Source organism: Diadema antillarum, unplaced genomic scaffold (genome assembly GCF_040938485.1).
Source record: "Diadema antillarum isolate AM-2024a unplaced genomic scaffold, OU_Dant_1.0 seq00001728_RagTag, whole genome shotgun sequence".
Classification (NCBI taxonomy): domain Eukaryota; kingdom Metazoa; phylum Echinodermata; class Echinoidea; order Diadematoida; family Diadematidae; genus Diadema; species Diadema antillarum.
In genome coordinates, this window is record NW_027272415.1 from 133,842 (window position 1) to 156,037 (window position 22,196).

General features: G+C 38.9%; 1 protein-coding gene across 1 annotated transcript; it reads left to right on the forward strand.

Moving 5' to 3' along the window:
- Positions 1 to 1,691: 1,691 nt before the first annotated feature.
- On the forward strand, positions 1,692 to 20,413 carry LOC139711907 (putative oxidoreductase YteT). Its single transcript, XM_071623753.1, has 13 exons — positions 1,692 to 1,702; positions 7,593 to 7,731; positions 8,351 to 8,435; positions 9,227 to 9,300; positions 9,745 to 9,804; positions 11,241 to 11,405; positions 12,906 to 13,036; positions 13,870 to 13,924; positions 14,693 to 14,785; positions 15,641 to 15,769; positions 15,988 to 16,089; positions 17,700 to 17,864; positions 20,285 to 20,413. Exons 1-13 carry the CDS (start codon positions 1,692 to 1,694, stop codon positions 20,411 to 20,413), a joined length of 1,338 nt encoding a protein of 445 aa, XP_071479854.1.
- The last annotated feature ends 1,783 nt before the right edge of the window (positions 20,414 to 22,196 follow it).

The following is a 22,196-nucleotide window of genomic DNA, read 5'->3' on the forward strand; positions in this document are numbered from 1 at the left end:
TATATTTTACATATCTATATGATAATCATTTGTGCATTTGTGATATTCATTTTGTAATCTCATTATCCATGCTATTTTATTTTCATACCCTGAATGACGTATTACTGAAAAAAAACGTTATCAAAGTTTTAATTTTTGTTTCGGAATCCATTGATAAAAATCACTGGTAGCCAACCTTTTGTACGTTCTGCTTTGATTCTTGTAAAATTGTAAGTGTTGTTTGGTATCGCGTCATCGTCCACAGCCGATCTTGCATCTACAGAGTCATTACTATATATATAGTATATATATATATATATATATATATATATATATATATATATATATATATACATATATATATATATATATATATACTATATATATATATATATATATATATATATATATATATATATATATATATATATATTTATGTATTTATATATTTATATACACCACATATATATATACACACACATATTATACATATACATAATGGGTCTAGGACTTGTCCCCCGGAGGACAACTCCCCGGGGACTACTCCCACCTGACAACTCCCCCGGAGGACGTCTCCCCCGGAGGACTACTCCCCCGGAGGACGTCTCCCCCGGAGGACGACTCCCCCGGGGGACGTCTCCCCCGGGGGACCACTCCCCCGGGGGACCACTCCCCCGGGGGACCACTCCCCCGGGGACGTCTCCTGGGGGACAATCCCATACTGAACAGAGATTTTTTTGTGTGTTTGTGTCCTAGAAATTAGAATTAAATTATCTTTGTAGAAACAGTATTCTTTTTAAACAAAATTCAAATTAAAGTTGGCGTTACCTAAGACACGTCCATCTTTATAACAAAGTTTTTGAAATCTCAGCACAAAGTTTTTACTTTTCACAGTACACGCTACATGTAATGTCGAAAAAAGTAGAAACGCAGGTCCATTTTATCACTGGAAATTGGTCAAGAGATAAACACATTGACGGATACACGCTTTTGAGGGGAGAGTTCATTCCTTAGCATGTACCTGTTATTCTTCATTATTTTATAATATTTTAAGAAGTCCATTCTTTGATGATTTTCTTTTTCTTTTTGCAATTCATGATTATGATAAGGAATATGTTAAATGAAAGAAAGATATCATTCAGAGGGGTGAAGGCTCAAGTTTTTGAGTTTCTTCAGTTTGTCTCCCTCTACAAAGGAATATGTTGTTAGAAATATACCCTTTTAATGGGGTTATGATTTTTATCTTAGATTCTTATGATAGTTACTATCCTGTATGTCACTGTCAGTAATTTCATTGTGCAATTTTCGTTTGTTATGTTGACTGTGAATTTATCTGAACATCGTTACAATTCTTAGTGTCGGAGAAATGATTGACAGAAAAAAATATGAATATTCTGTTCCTGAAAAGACTTGAACGTGTAAAAAGGTAATATCTTCCAACCGGCATTAGGCACTATAATGCAGAAACAGTATTAGCACTGGTTGCACAGTTACCATGCATCCTGAATGCACCAGCCACATACCGGTATCTGCATGACACACGTATAACATAACCCTTGCTGTACTATTGTTGGTAGAAAACACCAGATTGATAGCTAGAACTTGTTATTAAGAGTATGGTAGTCAATACTACTTGAAAAAATACAGAAAAAATGGAAAAAAAAATGGCAGTTGGGGTAGGGGTAAAAGGCAAGGAAATTTTATGCCTAAATATGGGCAAAAGGTTAGTATCATGTGGAAGATTAGGTTTTACACTAAAATTATCATTATAATCCATTTCCTTGACCCCCAAAATATGGGGTTAGACACCAAAACCATCACAATTGACCAAAAAATAGCCGAGTTATAACCAGTAATGTCTTTTTAAAGCCGAAACGGCGACCAGCTTTTCGGCTGGGGCACCCTGGATTTCGCATTTTTCGTTCTATTTTTTCAAAAATGGTGTCAGTAGGCACAAACTCATCAAACTAAGGTGTGATGAGCATGTTCTGAAAATGTCATCCTCTTTAGCCCATCTCTAAGAGATATCAAGGGATGACGACTGTAATATTTAGCCTGTTATTTAGAGAGTTCCTTAGTTGTTTCTTTAATCGGTCAGAATAAGCACACGATCTTGGCAGTAATTTGTTGTATTACAATCATGACGAGTATGAACAATGCAAATACTTTAGCGATATCGATTGCATCGGATGCCCAAGGGAAGAAACGGACACTGGTCAAAAAGTATATGTGCACATTTTGTTAACACGCAGGTGATAGGTTGATATGTTTTTATTCTTCTAGGTCTTGGGTGCAAGTAAGGAAGTTTGCTGAGGTAGTACATCTACCTCCGGGGTTTCTCGAGAGGGGTAACTATAGAGCATAGCAACAGCATCATCTCTGTGGGGATTGGTTGGTGCTGCATAGCTAGGCACTAGTCTCTGCGTTCAAAGTGTACTAATTTCAAACATTTGGCATCTCCCTTTTTTTTAGAAAAGTAAAGTTTCTCTTTTTCACACAGATTTTTTCATTTATCAACTACCACTGAAACTTAATTAATAAGCCATTGTCTTTTTAGGATTATCATGGCAATTATTTGATACGTTGTTCACACAATATACTTGTCCTATTTGAGTAATAATGGAAATACGTCTTGTATGGGCGTGTTTGACTTGCCATATCTTATATCTTACATTCAACTTTACTACATGTGTAATCATAGCAACACATCTTATAAACACAAACATTACTGATACTTGTAAAGTGAGTAACACTTCACTTCAATATTGAGATATCACGGCTTTGTATGACACATTACAACGCACTCTTATAACGACGTAAGTTCAATCTCGCTCTTCACACTTGGAGGAATACTTGTGATTGTTTTGTAAACTGTACTTTTGTTCACTTTTAGAAATGTGTTATTTTTGTCTTTGAAGAAACGTTAATCATTGTTTCTCTTATAATAATCGACAAAGCTGTTACTTTTGATAAGTTAGATGAAACACTTTTATTGCACTCAAAATGTAACCAACTCTACTCTCCAGATGAATAGTTCAACATCTAAACATTATCACAATCCCGTGATCATTGTCATTTCATTTCCCGTCAAATTCCGGTATCTATCCTATAAAATAGATAAGTTTTTACACTGGTCCATATTTTTGACCTGATCTTGTGATACGATATTATGTGAGTCATCTAGCTTTGTTGCATTAAGGATTGTTTTCCGCTGTACCTCTTCTGATGTCAATTCTATTTTGACAGGAGCATTTTTCCTTCACATTCCACTATGCAACTTCTTGGAAACTTTGTCTTTGAAACAACAACGCTTTTCGCTTCGATCAAAGTAATTTTACTGCACTTTTGTTTCTTGGTCAGCTTTGTTTGCACATTCTTTATTACTTTTGGTTTCAGCAGCTGACTAGCTGTTGGCAGGGTGGTCCTTGTCCTCCTCTGCATCAACAATTGTGCAGGACTAGCATCTAGCCCATCGATCGGTGTGTTCCGATAGTCAAGAAATGCCAAACCTGGATCTGTTCCATCTCTCATTGCCTTTTTCATTAGACATTGCGAGTTGTACTGTCTTTTCAACTTTCCCATTGCTATGTAGAAAGTGATGAAGACGTGACATGCTTGAATTGGTACTGACAAGCAAACTCTTTGAACTGGTCACTTGTAAACTGTGTACCATTATCTGATACCACAATCTCCGGTATACCATTACGTGCAAAAGTGTTGTTTGCATACTAACTTTAATTACTCTTACGCTAGACATTTTTTTTTGTTTTTGTTTTCCATGTTCAAACGTTATCAAATAAAACTGTGTGAAACAAAACTCAATTTTCAATTAATTGAAACTCGAATCATCCCATCTTTGTGGTTGAGAGATTTGTGTTGGTCGTGCGGGTGTGCTTTCCCAGGGCTGTTGGAAGATATTACCTTTTTACACGTTCAAGTCTTTTCAGGCACAGAATATTCATATTTTTTTCTGTCAATTATTTCTCCGACATTAAGAATTGTAATGATGTTCAGATAAATTCACAGTCAACATAACAAACGAAAATTGCACAATAAAGTATTACTGACAGTGACATATAGGATAGTAAGTATCATAAGAATCTAAGATGAAAATCATAACCCCATTAAAAGGGTATTTCTAACAACATATTCCTTTGTAGAGGGAGACAAACTGAAGAAACTCAAAAATTTGAGCCTTCACAACTCTGAATAATATCTTTCTTTCATTTAACATATTCCTTATCATAATCATGAACTGCAAAAAGAAAAGGAAAATCATCAAGGAATGGACTTCTTAAAATATTATAAAATAATGAAGAATAACAGGTACATGCTAAGGAATGAACTCTCCCCTCAAAAGCGTGTTTCCATCAATGTCTTTATCTCTTGACCAACTTTCAGTGATAAAATGGACCTGCGTTTCTACTTTTTTCGACATTACATGTAGCGTGTACTGTGAAAAGTAAAAACTTTGTGCTGAGATTTCAAAAACTTTGTTATAAAGATGGACGTGTCTTAGGTAACGTTAACTTTAATTTAAATTCTGTATAAAAAGAATACTGTTTTTACACAGATGAATTCAATTTTAATTTCTAGGACACGAATAAGAAACATCTCTGTTCAGTTATGGGATTGTCCCCCAGGAGACGTCCCCGGGGCAGTAGTTGTCCTCCGGGGGAGTTGTCCTCCGGGGGAGTTGTCCCCCGGGGGAGTTGTCTCCCGGGGGAGTTGTCCTCCGGGGGAGTTGTCCCCCGGGGGAGTTGTCCCCCGGGGGAGTAGTCCCCCGGGGGAGTTGTCCCCCGGGGGAGACGTCCTCCGGGGGAGTAGTCCTCCGGGGGAGACGTCCTCCGGGGGAGTGGTCCTCCGGGGGAGCTGCCAGGTGGGAGTAGTCACCGGGGGACTAGTCCTCCGGGGGAGTTGTCCTGATACGCATCATAATATTATAAGAAGACTTTTATAAATATGTATATATTAAATTTTCACATATCTTAGTTATTTTCTTTGCTTTTTTTTTCAACAACTGTAATATCAAACTAAGATTTCAAAAAAATGTGTAAGTGGATATCCATGAAATAATATGAAATCCCAATACGATGCTGAGCTGTGGACACTTTGAATTTTTGTTTCAGATCAAACACCTAGAACCATATAGTGCCATTTTGTGTGATTGAAGAGAAGCACGTTCATTTTTATTAATCTGTCAATCCTGGGTAAACGGTTATCACTCACGTTTGTTTAATCCAAGGTGTTATCGTGCTAAACCCCGAATTTGATTTCATGAAAAAAAAACAGTAGCAAGGAGTACATGTACAAAACAAGTAAACAAAATGCGCTATGTGTTTAACTGAATGCCATGAGAGTTTAAATTGTTATTATCATTGTCATTCCAATAATTGTTACCATTAATCATTCCTGAATGTGGCCACGTACCGTGTAATCATTCATAATGGGAGAGATATAGTATCACATCACCAGCAACTATACACTTGTACTTGTATGTACAAATTAGACCTCTACTTATGCGTAGCACAGATAGACCGTATAATTGCACCTGCAATCTCATATGCAGCTTTATTTCAACAGGTCGGATCGAGGCTACAAGCCAGGATGGCCGATGAGGCGGTATAAAGGTCAATGAAATTAAGCAATACATATCATACTTCATCTGGAAAGCTTTTAACCCATATAGAAATAGACCAGACATCGAAATGCCCTTGTCCCTTTACCGGTTGTAGCGATCAGGGAGTGAAAAGTTGAATTCAACGGCGGGCATTCCATTTGAATTGAACTTAATTGAATCAACTGGCACATTATTTCTCTTGCTCACATGTCAAGTTGACTGATCGTGCGTATTGAATAGAAACCGCGGGTGAGTTCCTCCTCTGTTCACTCTATTCATGCCCTTTGACCCGGAACAGCTGAAATAATGACTTCTTATTTTTTAATCGGTATCAGTATAGTTTTGGTTCTTGAATACAATACCTATGATTATATAGAATTTCCATAATACTCAAATTTCTTACGCAGAGCAATATACATACATTTTATGGAACCTTTCGGTCGAAATAATTTTGGTCATGCCCCTTTGTTCAATCTCCTTCTGCTAGGAAAGAAGGGAAATTCCTGAAATTAACTTTTTATTTTCATTTCATTTATTTCAACTTCATCGTAAGCTTCACAAAGTTGGCATTTAAAGAGACAAACAGAGAAACAAAAATGAACTTTTAATGTAATTTTAGACTTTTATACTACCCCTGTAATAAATGTCCTTTTGGTCCAGAACCAGTGATACCTCTCTGAACGGTCTGGGCCCCGTTGCTAGAAACTTTGCGTTTAAACGCAACTTGCAACTGATTGTCACTGGCCAATCAAAATCATTTTTACATGCATGTCTTCTTAATAGGGCAGACCCTGAGCCAATCAGAATGGTTGTTTCAAAATTAGCAATTATTTGCAATTGATTGCAACTTTCTTGCAACGGGGCCCATATGGTAAGTTTTGTAAGAATATTGCAAATTTTATCATTTTAGATATAGTTTTAGACGCAAATGACACCAATGATAGCTTCCTTATCCACAATAGTTACACGGGTTTTTTTTTTTCTTTTTGTCATCAAATTTCTGGTTTCTTTTCGATTCCTTAATTCTCCCCTTGTATGTTTCACTTTCTATTTTTCTGTATATGTTGTAACATGCGTGTATTTACATTTCATATATTTGCGAGACAAAAAGGAGCCACTTCTTATGAATTATAATTATGAAAGAGCATACAATTATTAGTGATATCAAAGATCATTTGATGAAAATCATTTTTGAAATGGCTTAGATATAAAAAAAGAAAACAAAGTGGTCCTAATAAAAGATTGGTACCGTCTATTGTCAGGACTTCTTTGTTTCTGGATATCTCAGCCATTTCAAAACCAAGTTTTGATAAACAAACTTTAAATTCCTCTGGTATCATGTGTATGCTCTTTCATTTATATTTCACAAGATGTTTCTTATCTCGTAGAAAAACCTGAAAACCCGTCTCTAAAAAAACTTTATCATCTCTTGTAAGCACTGCAGAGTCTGAAAAAGAAGAAAGAAAGAAAGAAAGATGAAAAGAAAGAAAGAAACGAACTATCATCACAACATCTTGACAGTGATGAAGGTTCTGACGAGGCCATGGGAGGCCTCATATGAACTGTGTAGCCTATGATGGAGCTTTTAAAATAAGATGACACGGTATTAGTGAAGGAAACTGTGCCAGTTTGGAGTCTAACTGCATGGCAATTGCAAACACGAAGTCCATGAACATTGGAGAAATACATAAGAATCTTGGGACACGACACTGGCGTGAAATAAGCAGATATTTCTCTACAAACGTTTACAAGGTCGCCAGTAACAATATCTAGCGCTTTTTAAAACCGAACCAGTGCCCTTTATACCGTCATTCCGTGGAGGTCAGAGATTTAGCAAGCTCGATCAGTTCTGTCACATGACAAACCACTCAGGCTGGTGGAGCTTGACGAGACAGGGAATAAAACATTATTCAGTACAAACCCGCAGAAACAGCAGCCTATACAATAGACCTAATAGACAGACCCTGCATCTATCTATACGAGAAAATCACAGCGATAGAAAAGAAAATATGGCAGACGACAGCGTGGAGAAAGCGAAAGCAGAAAAGTTGGTCACGGCTATCGTGATCGGTGCTGGCGTCCGAGGTCAGGTATACGCTGGTTATGCGCTTGACTTCCCCGACAAACTTAAGGTAAGTCACATTCTTTATCTATTTTGTAAGTAATGTTGTGCGGATATAAAAGGGAGTACAGTTATTCCAACTCCTTTGCAAATGCATTGTAACTAGAAAAAAGCCCATCTTTGGCGTTTTCTTTTACGATCAAGCACTAGTATTTTGTACTAGTTTGGCTGTCTTAAAAAAATACGTGGAATATTCAATATTATATCACGACTCCTGTCAACAAAGGTCAACAAATTCTATATACAGGTGAAATCTTTACTCAGAGCAATATTCTGTGAGTGAAAAAAAAAAATCTGAAAGAGACACAGTCGGTGAAAAACTAACAATGATACGTTGTTTTTTTGTTGTTTTTTTGTCAAGGGTTTTCCCTTCAGTATTGCCATCACAAGTCAGTACCAGAACGCCCTGCCATTATTACCCTATAGCATTGCCAGGTATCCATTTATACACTTGAGTCGAGAGGAATATGGTGGGTAAAAACATCTTGTCCAAGGGGGTAAGCACTGGGCGGGAATCGAAGTCGGGTCCTCCGACATTGTCCGATTTGGAGTTGGGAGTCGATATCCACTATGCACAGCGAGCACATTGATGTTTAGAATTATTAGCTCTTTACATCTCTTCTCTTCAGATCGTCGGGGTGGCAGACCCAAGAAAATTTGTACGAAGGCATATGCAAAGAGTCTTCAACATTTGTCAAGAAAATGTGTTTGAAGGTCAGTCAGTCAAAAAAAAGAAAATAATCAAACCTTAAGTTTTTGATTAAGAGCGTGAATTACAACCTTTTCTCTGGAATTAAATGTAGATTTTGTGCCTTTCATTTGCTTTTACGATTAAAGCAGCTGAAACTAGAAATTGAGCCTTGAAAAGTTTTAGACGTGACCAGTCGAGTCTAATATCTCTTCCATCGCTACAAACAAATAGCTTTGATAGTTTTACATGATTGTGCTGACATGGAGAAAAAAAAAGAGAATTCGAAAAAAAAACTACATTGTTGATTTCTCTGTATTTGACGCAATCTCTTCTTCGATCTGTTATGAAGTAATTTTATAGATTAACTTTTCAAATAATTTCCATCCTATTTCATTTCCCCCAAGATGGCTGGATAGCCGATATTCAGCTGCAATAGCTGGTCTTTCGTTGGGTCCAGTTGGATATTAGGTTTTGTCCATGACATTACGTAGATTTCATGGTTTATGGCAAGCAAATGTCTACATACTTATCCCTTTCTTCATGTTCATAGATGTTTGTTGGAGTAAACAATTAAATTGATTGTGGGTTTTACCTTTTTTCGACGCTACTTGGGAAGACAACAAATGCACTTATAACTGCTGCAGGGAACACGCAGAAACCTCCACGTGCAGGGAACATGCAGAAACCTCCCACGCAGTGAGATGCCTTTGTCATCTTTAAGTGGAAAATCTGCTATTGAATACTTCATTTCTTTACACTATTATACTCATTACTTTACCTCTCTCCTTATATCTCTATACCTCACACTGTTCAGACTGGAGTCAAATTGTAGCAAAGAGTAAATTTGCTAATGCTGCTATCATTGCGACTCCAGACAGACATCATAAAGTAAGTCACAGAACATGTTTTCCTTATTTTTATTTTGTCAGTTTTATGCGTGATTCAATGTTTTATGCGTGATTCAATGCGATGCTACAGCAGAGAATTTAAGCGACCGACTAAAGTCATGATATGTGATGCAATGTTGGATATAATCATATACACCATCATCGACAATCTCCAGATTGTATGTGACTGAGGCATCGGCCAGTCAACCTGTTCCATACTGAATTCTGAAATTCCCATAGATAAATTAATACACAGGCCACCAGGTTCCCGTATGGAACAGGTTAACGTAAAGTGTATTTGGGAATTGCAAAAACAAACAAACAAACAAACAAGCAACCAAATGTAACCTTTGCACTAGGAGTTTCGATCATCAGAGTTCATTAGAATTTACATTAATCTTCTGCTCGTTGTTGTTCTTGTCATTTTGTTTTGTTTTTGTTTCAGGAGCCAGCAGTGGCTTGTGCTGTGAAGGGATATCATATTCTACTGGAAAAACCCATGGCAGTAAGTACGGTAAAATAATAAGGAAAAAAAATCGCTTGTTGCTTTTATTGGTATTTTGAGCAGCAGACGCAGTGGAACCGTGGAGTAAACTTGAGAGCACTTTTCTGGATGTCTTATCGATGGTTGGTCCCCATTCAGATAGGTCCGTAGTGTCTAATTCCATACTTTCAGGTCACAGTTTACAATGATCATGAAAAGATTGGAATGAGAACCTCGCGAAAAAAACAAAACCAGAGCTCGTGAAGTAGCGGGAAGATGTTTTCTATTCCGAAAGTTGGTTAATTCGAAGATCGTATTTCGTATTTTTTTTTCAAATATTGTTTTTTTTTTTATTGTTCGTTTTTTATTGTTCCATATTCCACATTTCAACAAATACATAAAACATAGACATCACAATACAAAAGCCTGGGTGAATTGTCACGTACAGCTTATAAGACAATAAAACATGTGAAATATGTGACCGTGCACCTCAAAACGAACATAAAGTCGCACACACTGATTTTGCGTGAGGACTGAAAATAAGTGAAGTGGGTCAACCTAACCGAACTTGACTTTTTCATATTTTCTGAAAGAGAGGGTCTTCCTTTACATTATGCTAAAATTTGGTATCATAAAATGGGCAGGAATTACTGTGTTTTTTAGCAGTTTATCTCGAACATTTTTTTGGTAGAATAGTGTGGTTAGGTGTGTCTTTAGAATCCCTTTTTCATTTCTGAAAAACCTTGTCCACACTCTTCACTTTCAACTGATAACTTTTGAAAAGATAGTGTTACCGCTTTGAAAGTTGGCATTGATTATGGACAGAATGTGTTAATGAGGCATGCTTAATTTCAGTTTAATCTGATAATCCCTTCATTGTTGTTACTCTGGTGGTTTACTTCCTGTTTTTTTGTCTCATTCATCGCACAGCCAGCACGGTTTGGTAAAGATTAAGCGCTTGAATAGACACTGTACTTTAATAAGAGCCTCTTTTCTCAGTTCACACTTTTCCTGAGTTTGTGCTTTCTTTCCAATATTTAGATAGGTTAGGAGAGTCCATTTGATTTGAGTTATACATCATTTTAAAGCTTAAAGTGTGCTCTTTCAGAATATGGTCTTAACTAAAAATTCATGTCTGGCGACTTTTTGTTTGTTTTGAGGTGCAGGGTCACATATGAGGAATCTACATAGAAGCATTGCTTGTAAGATGAAATGAAGTTCGTAATTCCGAAGGTTCGTTAATCTGAAAATGAAAAGAATTAAAGGTGCTGCGTACACACGAACCTTCAGAATAACCTTACTTCATTTTCGGATAAATGAACCTTCCGTAGCCCAAAAGTAGAGATGCACAGAGAACGCGCTTGGTGAATAAATGTTTCAATACGTCACTAATGGCGTGAGCAATGTGACCTATTTCCTCAACTTCTGACCCTCTCATCCTTTCACCTTTGACCCAGGTCACGGAGGAGGATTGTCGGGAGATCGTACGGACCTGTAAGGAGAACAAGGTCATCCTAGCGGTGTGCCACGTTCTTAGATACTTCCCGCCTACCAAGAAGATCAAAGAACTCATAACATCGGGGGTCATCGGCGAAGTCGTCAACATCCAGCATCTAGAACCTGTGAGCACTGAGCATACGTAGAATAAGGACATAATCTTTCATGACCTGTCAAAATAACGGTTTACACTTTGGTTCATTTGCATAACATTTGCATAACAAAGTCAAGCTGAGGCACTTTTCCGATTTAATGGTGTCTATAACAATTTATTGTAAAGACTCAGTGAAAGACAATGAAATTCCCTAGTGTATTTTTCTTTCTTTGTTTTGATGTTGTAGTGCTCCTTCAAGTTTATCAAAGTTTAATCAGTTTCGCATGGTAATCATTTTTTTTTCATATGTATTCGTCCACTTTCTCCTAAATCATTACCTGTGCGAATTAAAAGACACACATCTGTACAGTTGTATATAATTGTTTTTTTTTTTAATACAAAATAGTAACATTGATGATTGATATCAAAGATCGAAAATGTTTCCTCTCGTCGAAAATAAGAGTCGGTAGGCAGGGCTCGACACTAACGGTGGCCCGGTGGCCCGGGGCCACCAAAAATGAAAGTCGGGCCACCAAATTTCAAAAAAGGGCAAATTTGGTGGCCCGCCTCGGGCCACCAAAATTTTTTGAAAAGTAAGTCAATAAATTCGTAACTTTTTGCGCCGGAAATTAGCAGTTAAATTTGTTCAAAGGATGGATGAAAAGAACTGAATGAATGCCTGAGAGTGAGTGTTGCAAGTTTGTTGAAGTTTATTTATGAGTAGATATGTCCAACTTCTAATTCTTACTATCATAAATCTTAAATATTTGACTCATAAAAAAAAAGGACTTTAAATGTTTTTTATTGGTTTTTTTTTTCGGACACCAAATTTTTCTCTCGGGCCACCAAAAATTTGAAATTTAGGATTTTGGTGGCCCCATCGGGCCACCAAACAAAAAGTTAGTGTCGAGCCATGCGGTAGGATATCTTTTTTATCTCTCGTCAATGATTTCAAGCCTGGTTTAAGACCTGAAACACCTCTCTGATTTGAAATTTGATACCCTCCAAACAGAAACATGTAACACAAAGGTAAATCTTTGAACATCCATGAGTTTGATGTAGCCAATGAAGGCTACCATCCCCGTGAATGCTAAACGAACAGTTCACACTTCATAACAATAAAAGGAGACTATGAGGCCTGTTTTTAGAGAGTTACGATTGATCCTATACTCGATTTATTGATCGTAGCTCGGTGAATGGAGCTTAAAATCAATGCAGATGGTAAACTCTGTTTCATAAAGAAACTTACAGTTTATTAAAAGCACATGATAAATAGATCCAGCGTAACTATTTTGAATCGCATCATTTGTAAGATCAATATTACAATCAATCTTTATGAAGCAGGCCCCATTTCATAGTAGGATAGCAACTCTTGCTGGAATGGCAACTTCCCATACCAACCAACAGTCAGGAAACTGGATTCCTGTCATTACCGTGACTATTGCCTGTCCAGAAAGAGTTACGTCACATCATTTTTTTTTTTTTTATTAAATTGGGCCCTGATATTCCCTTTTGCCACCTTCCATGCAAGATCGGGTTCTACCACTTCGCACACTCCTTCGTCCGCGGCAACTGGCGGAGGGAAGATGACTCGACTTTTTCGCTGCTCGCGAAATGTTGGCACGACATAGACCTCATTCACTGGTGGATGGGCGAAAAGAAGTAGGCCTACATCAGTGGCGGATCCAGAAGGGGGGGGGGGCGCACCGGGCACGCGCCCCCTCTTAATTTGTTGTTAAATCAAAAGAAATACAAAGAAAAAATGAGATGAAGCCCGGAAGTAACACCAGAAATATTGTTTGCACCCCCCCCCCTTTACGGGATTCTTGGATCCGCCCCTGTACATAATAGCAGGTTTCACGTTTTGCCCGTTTCATTCTGTGCTTAACCCGTTGAGGACGGGTTGATTTTGCTTCAACACACATTTTCCATAGACACTTGCCCGAATATACTCGGGACTCGTCCACCACGGGTTAAGCTTTGTATGTGTGTATCCAGAAAAACAGCGGTTATGCAATTCAACCAACTTTCCCGTGGGATGTACTGTTTCCATCAACTTAGGCCTACGTTTTGTAAGAAATTTTGGAAGACGCAGTCGCTGGAATTATAATGAAAAGTGTAATGCAAGGTGAAACTGAAATATTTGGACACAATTTGACATCAAATGCAATCTTAGGGTCTACAGGTTTTCTTAAGTGCCATGCATCGTACCGTACGAACTTGGTCAGATTTATAGTCAGATTTTGTCAAATTGTGAGGCTTAATTCAATGCACGGGAGACTGTTTAAACAACCAGTTTGACACTGGTTTTGCAGTGGTATATGTTAAGTATTTTCTGCACACCGAATAAAATGATTCCCTTAACAAACTTCATTTCTTCCAGCTACTATTTGAAAACAATGATATATATTTGGTAATTGATGAATATCTGAAATCTTATATATTTTTGTCTGTTCGTTTTGTTTGTTTGCTTGTTTGTTTTATTCCACCTGTAGGTGTCAGCGGGTTTCTTCCTTTGGGTCCTTACAACACTTCCGGCGGGAAAACAAGGTTTGATACATGTACCTCTCAGGGCAGGCGGGACGGGGTGGGGGGGGGGGGGGCGGTGGGGGCTTGGGTCCCCCCTTTTTTTGGCACCATACAAAGGAATACATAAGGTGTCACCACTTTGGCCCTCACTTTTTGTTTTGTTTTTTTACCCCGGAAGTGTGCAAGTGGCACTAGAAAGAAATAGATAGAAACCTTGAAGTGTGAGGGTGGTAAGGCTTTGTTTTTGCGCTGAATACTTTTTTTTCTTTCTTTTTGCTTGTCAGCTGAAGAAACCCGGAAGTGGCAACTGAAGTTGCGCTGAAGGCCTATTTTTCTTTTGCTTGTAAGCTCATGAAACCTGGAAGTAGGCCCCCACTTTTGAAAACGTGGCGCCGCCGGTGCCTCTGAATCATTAATAACTAAATAGGCTGTTCATACTGATTCAACACGTTCCGGGAAGCGAAAGGGCATGAGTGGTACAAAAATGGTTGCCTGTTTAAAATTTGAATAATGAATGCTGGTTTTTTTTTTCTTTTTGGCTCTGGCTCATCCGAAACGTCAAGTGACTATGCTAACTATATAATGCAAAAGAAGTATACAACTTTGTATCTTTAATTTCTTTCCATTGAGATATCATTGCCCAGTAGAATAAAAATACAAACACAAATTGCCTTAAAAATTTATTTTTTTTACAACGCCGGACCTCCCTCATGTATTTTACTTTCTTCGTTTTTATGTTTGTAGTGTTCCTTTGATACTCGATCGATTCCTTATTTTAATCATGCACAGCCAGCGGGTGCCGGATCGAGATGTACAGACTGTAGTATCGAGACGTCGTGTCCTTACTCAGCGAAGAAACTCTATCTTGGAAATGTGCTCACGGTAGGTATATTATTCATTAGGTAATGTTCACTCATGTATTGTTCACTCATGACATGTAATTTGTATTGATTTATTATATTTATATATGTATGTTACGTTCATTCCATAAGTTATGATTTAAAATGTGTACTGTGTTTCATCTTACTATCTACTCCATGACTGAATTTCTCCTTTCTAATTTTTCTCCGAGACGCTTAGCGCTTAGAAACGTTGTAATAAGCGCTTTATGAATGATATTTATTATAATTCATATACGAAAATAAAAGTGAAGTAGGACAAGAACTCCATGAATCATTAGGTGTCCTTTAAGATGTCTCTGGCAGAAGCGCCTACACTACATTGCAGCATGCATGCAAATGAACATTAACAGGGCCACCACAACTTTTTGGTCAAGCGTGATTTTCCGTGCTGTTCTCCTGTCTATTTTACTGCTTGTGCTTTCGGTTGTTGCTGTTGTTGTTGTTGTTGTTGTTGGTGGTGGTGGTGGTGTTTTTTTTTTTTTTTTTGGGGGGGGGGTATTATCTGGAGAATGCAATGAATGGATTGATTGCACTAGACAATGACAGAAATGTTTGATTCTGTTGGCAAACATCTGTTTGGTTATGACAATAACAGCAGCAACAACAACAAAGAGATGGAAATTAGAGCAAGATATAACTCCTCAATATTTTTCGTACATGTAATTTAGAGCCAATCGACTATTTTCATTGACTCGGATCACGATCAAAATATGTCTCTAATCGGATATCCACCTTGACTCTTTTGCAAGAACTGCAGACCCAGATATAAGAACAACAATTATAACATTTAATGGACTAAAACAGCAATGTTTGCATTGACTATAATTGATTTCAGGGTAATGTTGGACCGCCGGTGTCGGTCATAACAGACGTCCCAACACCAGAATCGGTCAAGGAGGCTCTGGAGACCGGGCCGTACGGGAGATGCGTGTACGAAAGCGACAATGACGTGTGTGACAACCAGGTGAATATGATGTGTGTAGAGGAGTTAATCTAATGCAGATGTTGAACTGCCAGCTCCTCTTATGACATGTATGAGACTGTATCACATTAGGCAACACATTCTTTCTGTTGTGGACGATTTGTGCGTTTGTTTATTTGCCTGACTGTTTTGTAATTTTATTCCCCACGTTGGTCAACTTCACATTTAGAAGTCTTTCCCTCTTTAATTGTTTCCCCAAGGTTGTGAATATGTTTTTCGAAGGCGGGAGGACAGCATCACTGACAATGGTAGCATTCACGGAGAAGATTGGTGAGAGACAAGTCCGGATATTCGGCACGAAGGTATTTGATAAGGGTGACACCGGAGTTTTCCCGGACAATTACCCCCTTGGCATTTACCCCCAGACCCTTCCCCTAACTCTAGTCCTAATCCTGAACCTAATTCTGACCATAACATGCCTAACCCAAATGCTAACCTTAGTCTTTTTTCTAACCCTGTCACTAACCGGTATTTAGCAGGGATGAGGGGAGGGTGGTTGTCCTGAGCAAACAGTGCAGCCAGCAAACAGCGCCACTGGGTGAGCTGAAGCAGATTCAACTCCTTAGTTGTCTTACTGAGACCTTATTCATGACATTGTGCACAATTTTCCATAGACCGTAGTGGGCTGTCTAATTGGAATTTTACGCATTTTTGGCATTACGTGCTTTAGTGCAAGTACTATGGGGATTTCTGTGTAGGATCACGAAAGGAAGCAGTAATTGCAGTCTATACAATGCAATAGACCTACTCGGGACTGCGAGAATTTTCGTTGAAACGAAGTCTCGTTAAAGCAAACACGCATAAAGTTACTACATGAACGCCAATAGGACTACTGACAAATTGTTACACATCAAATATTCGTGCAGGTGAGAAATTCTTGTTTATAGCGGGTTTTTTTTTTGTTGTTGTTCGAATATAGAATATATTGGAAAGTCTTTTTTGAAGGCATGTACGTATTTGTCAAATCATAAACTCGCTGCTACTCATCAGAGACATTCGGTCTGTTGGTCTACACAATATAACATTGAGTGGAGAAAAAAAGAGGATGGAGCGTTATTGTCGCTCCAAACGACAAGCTCTTTTTGACTGCCCACCATCTTCACGTCTAATTATGGAAAGGACCGCTAATGATATCGAAAGTATCAGTCACATAATTATGTTGTCACAGACTAGCCATCCATTCTTGAGTATGATGAGCCTGCAACTTGCGCCACATGTATCATGTTCGGGTCTGTAATTTGTGTTATTAAAGTAGAATATGACTGCCTAATCCTGAATCTCTGTAGCGTGGTTGGAAAGTTAGTATTATGATTCTTCCATTTTTTTTTCAATCTCGTTATAACAAACAGAGCGAGAAAGCCAACAAAGACTAATTTCCCGTCAAAACGTGTCCATATCAAGAAATCATCGTTATTTACATACAAAATTAGCTCGCTGTATTGACGTGTGCCGTGTAATATCACAAAATCATCAGAGTTTTGATTTTATCTGTAAAAGAGGGAGAGAACAAGAGACTGTCAGGCAGAGAGAGAGAGAGAGAGAGATGAGGAGGGGGGTGGAGAATTGGAAATAGGCAGCTTTGATAAATACACGTTACTTTGCCAGGATTTAACGATAAAAATCGGCCTGCTGAAATGGAAAAGCAATGGGATTTTATCCAGCGAAACATTAAGATTAAATTCTATTTCAGTGAGTAGATATTAGGGAGCAAATTTAACAAGCTCCCTTTTATTTATTCATTTATTGATTTATTGATTTATTTGTTTGTTTATTTATTTATTCATGTATATATTTATCTATCTTTCATTTCTATTTTATATATGTATGTTTGTATGTATGTATGTATGTATGTATCTATCTATTTGTATCTACCTATTTGTCATAAATATATTTTCTTCTTCTATTTGGTCAGGGAGAGCTAACATACTCTGGTGGTTCGTCCATTTATCTGTTTGACTTCACGACGAGACTGACCAAAGAGATCTATCCCTGGTCCATCGCCCCCATGAGAACAAGACTAACCGGTCATGGCTGCGCCGACTTCTTCCTCATGCACAACTTTGTTGAAGCTGTCGCTGTAAGCATAGATACGCCATGATTGGCGAACACACATTTTATACACTTAAAGGGGAAAGTCCCAGTGATGTTGCAGATCCCAAAATGATTCTGTTTGTCATCGTTGTTGTTGCTGTTTTTGTGTTTTTCTGTCTTTGTGCTTTGTGATACCTTCACCTCCCCCCGTGATCGATAATGTTGTTCTTGTGAATCATCATTAAATGATATGAAAAATCAAGCTCATCACTCTGAAACTTCGTAAAATATGTGCATGTCAAAGAGTACCGGTATGTATAACAGTTTGTGGATGAACTTAAAATAAAATTATTGCATTCATGTGGGTTTGTTTTTGTTTTGTTTTGCGTTTTTGCTTTTTTTTTAAATATCAGACTCTTTGGTAATTTTTGTTATTGCTTGAAGGATACGTTTGGTGCCGTGCTCGTGGAGGCCTGTACGACAAACCCCAAAAAAGTTTCACGTGCATTAAAGGCAGCCGATCGCCATCCCTAATGGTAAGCCCCCGTTCCACTATGCCGTTCTCGCTACGATTTGACAATTTTCTCAGGTCGGGAAGGATCGGGTAAAACCTCAGCCGATCTGGACACAGTACGATGTTAGAACGCTCTAAGTACGCTGCAGTTACGACTACCAAGTGCTTGCTACGCTCTTACTACGATGATCGGGAATGAGACATTACGATCTCTGCCGCTGCCGGTACGCTTTAGAACGATGTAGCTACGCTGTTAGTGCGATGTTGCCGATGTTATCCGATCGATGCACGCTGCATCTACGCTCCGAACGATCTATACGATCTTATCACGCTCTTACCCCGTTCAGAGAGCTGAAAAGTGCCCGATGTGCCCCGATGTACCCCGATTCGACTGTCGGTCTGCAGTCAGTCAACTTTTATTAGCATGCAGAACCGAAGAAATATACTGTGGACCTCGAAGAGGCTCCTTAACTCACGGTTCTTTTGCAGCAATGCATTGTATAAACAAAGACGTGCTGATTTTTCCAAGGCTTTTTCTTGATGTCCTTGCTTTTATAGTCCGTCTTCCTCCAGTTGTAGATGATTTCATATTCTACTGAATTCTGCTATGTCCTCTTCCTCCTCTTTCAGCATCACGTGGAGTCTCTCTTTCTTCGCCTTTTGGGGCTGCTTCGCTGCTTTCTTCTCTTCTTTTTCTTCATCTCTTCTTCTTCTTCGAAAATTACAGCTAAAATTACTTCCCGTTCTTGTGCCGATGTTACTACGCTCAGAAAGACCTTGTTACGCTCATCCCGCTGCGTTTACGCCGTCACTACACTCTCCCCGCTGCGTTTACGCTGTCACTACGCTCTCCCCGCTTGCCGTATGATTAAAAATATGTCAATTTTGATCGGGGAGAACGGGAAGAAATTTTGAACCGGTTCAAAATTTCTTCCCGATCTGAAAAAATGCCCGCTCCAACCCCGACCTCCACACGCTGCTGCTACGATGCTTCCGATCTGCGTACGCTCTTGCCGCTCTCTCCCGATCTGCTAGATCGGGACAGATCGGGGTCCAAAATCGTGATAGTGGAACGGGGGCTGTACGTAAACTCCGAACGACCGAAGTTTGTGCATGCAATTGCGCAATGCTACCACTGAGACATGTGTGTGTGTGTGTGCGTGTGTGTGTAAGCATCATACACAAACATTGTCACCGCGAGCTACGGTGATTGGAGGAGAGAGGCCAGAAGACGCTGCGGCGTGTGTGTGTGTGTGTGTGTGTGTGTGCGTGTACGCATCATACACAAATATTGTCACCGCGAGCTGCGGTGATTGGAGGAGAGAGGCCAGAAGACGCGTGGCTCTTTCGGCCTCTCTTCATGTGCATGCGCACTGAGAGTGTGCGTCCATTCGGAAGCTCTCGTGGCTCGCTTTGACCGCCATTTTGGGTTGGGAGATAAGCACAGGGAGCCCTCTTGTAGCCTATCGTACTTTCGCTGACCCATTGAGCCATCGCTATTCTCATTCGGGGGTCACTACATTTGATACAGAATGGGGGAGGCAGCGTGTTGCGTTCGTCTCCGTGCCGCACAAACCACTCGCCACGACTGAGTGTCTTTAAATTGTCGCGATTTCGCGTGGAGCCAAGATTCGCGATATGCACGCAATCGCTAAAGTTTCATGCAGCGAAAAACACCGTCAGCTACAAGACGCGAAAGTTTCATGGTTCAACAGTATTAGGGAAGCAGGAAAGAAACCATTTCTCAGCGGGAGTGCTACGCTTTCGAAGGATAGTGTGGGACTTATAAAAAGCAATAAAAATCAACAACAACAGAGAATGCTGCACTCATGTGACTCCATAATTAGAACTAAAACTAAGTATCAATAATTGTCACATTTTCTCGTCCTCTTCCTCTCCATTACCCCTCCTTCTCTCTCTCACTTCCCTCTCACTGTTTGTCTGTCGTTCAGAATGATGATCCTTCCATGATCCTAACTAGCCCGGATGACACCCTTGCGAGCCACCTCCTCACGTTCGCGGCCGAGAGGGCAAGGCGTCAGAACAGAGTCGTTTCCATGGAGACGCCAATAGACTGGTGATGCATTTATGTAACCTAGGATTAAAGGACATCACCATGAGGTTAAAAAAGAAAGAAAGAAAGAAAGAGAAAACATATTCGAAGTCCGTATCTTACCTCGCATAAACTGTGTGAAGAGCTTTGGAGGGAATGTAATTTATGAAATAATAAACATTAACATAGTCTCCGTTTCTTCTTTAAAATTATATTTCCCTCAATATCATTGTCATGTCATTTACTTATTTCAGCAGGCGTCTGGGAATAGACTGGTGAATATTAGGCATAAAGTCACATTTCTGTAACCATCAAAATAAAGTGTAAAGAACCTGTCCTTTAATAGTATGTGCTTCAATAAAAGATGACATCAGATCCCTGCTTCACCATTAAACGTAGGATCCATATCAATCCAAACACTGAACCTAAGGTTGGGACAGATTGAGGTAAGATCTAGTTTGGAAGAATACCTGGAAATTTTAAATATATTCTAGAAAGTGACAAGTGGGCGCAAGATATTGTTCCTCAATGGCTCAGTGAAACAGATCCTAAAATCTGAGGACTGATTGATCCCCAAATTTTCCCTGACATGAGTTAAATTCAACTTCAGGATTGATTTTTATAGTGAAACACCCCATGGTAACCATTTGATATTACAACTCATTGAATACTTGCTGATCTTGACTTTATTCGTGTGGATACTGAGTCATTCTGTCTGCTGGTGGGACTTTGTATTATATCTATCATATTAGTGTAAAACCACGCTACCACATAAATCATCAATATTTACATATTGTATGATGAAAAATATACAAACGACACACACAGACACACACACACACAGACACACACGCACACACACACACACACACACAAAGTAAAGATATATAGATAGAGAGAGAAGACGGACATAATTCTTTTAATTTATTCATGACGAGGGATAAATCATTAGTCGATTTTCTGTGCAGTAAGTATTTTCTTTGAGGTCAGTGAATAATCATAATTTCTTTCTTCTTATGAGATATTGTTTTACGCTTCAATTATTAAGAAATAGGATATCGGGCATATCTAATTTTGGAATCGTTTTTCCCAATCGAGATGTACATTGTATGTATATTTACAACTTAACAATCTCATTGATCGCTTTTAAATATATATATATAATCAGTGAGCCGTGACGCGAGAAAAGGGCCCTTAGCGCCGCTACGCGCAAACGCCGGAAAACGGCGCGGAAGTTTAACATAGCAATTCGCGCAAAAAAGATCAACTAGCTAACTACGCGCACATGCATAGACGCATCAAAAAGTGACAGGATTTTGACAAAACATGCTGTTTATAATGTCGTAATTGGGGCATTTAGGAGTGGAATTTCAGAAACAGGTTTGCATATCCAAATACGTCAGACTTCCTTCTACAATATGGACGTGAAAACTCATTTTCGGTGTTTAATGCCCTAAGGGCCCTTTTCTCGCGTCATGGCCCATATATATATACATATATATATATATATATATATATATATATATATATATTATGTGTGTGTGTGAGCGTGTACGTGTGTGTGTGTGTGTGTGTGTGTGTGTGAACACATTGTCAACAGCCATTATGTCGGATATAGCAATTGTTAACAATGCAACCCCTCCCTCCTTGGTTGGGGGGGGGGGGGCTGTCAGTTACCATCCCTTCATGTTGTAATTGGTGTAATTCTTCCTCCTCAATATGAATTCAGGGAACTATGTAGAAAAGAAATGCTGTCTTATAATAGACCGACTTGTTGCGAAAACGTCTTTCCATTGCATTTGCAATGATAA

Bases quoted from the DNA above. Each gene is read 5' to 3' on its own strand.
- LOC139711907 (XM_071623753.1), top strand. The intron at 8,436-9,226 runs GTCAGTCAGTCA...CACACTGTTCAG, and splicing joins TCAAGAAAATGTGTTTGAAG to ACTGGAGTCAAATTGTAGCA. The intron at 9,805-11,240 runs GTAAGTACGGTA...CCTTTGACCCAG, and splicing joins TACTGGAAAAACCCATGGCA to GTCACGGAGGAGGATTGTCG.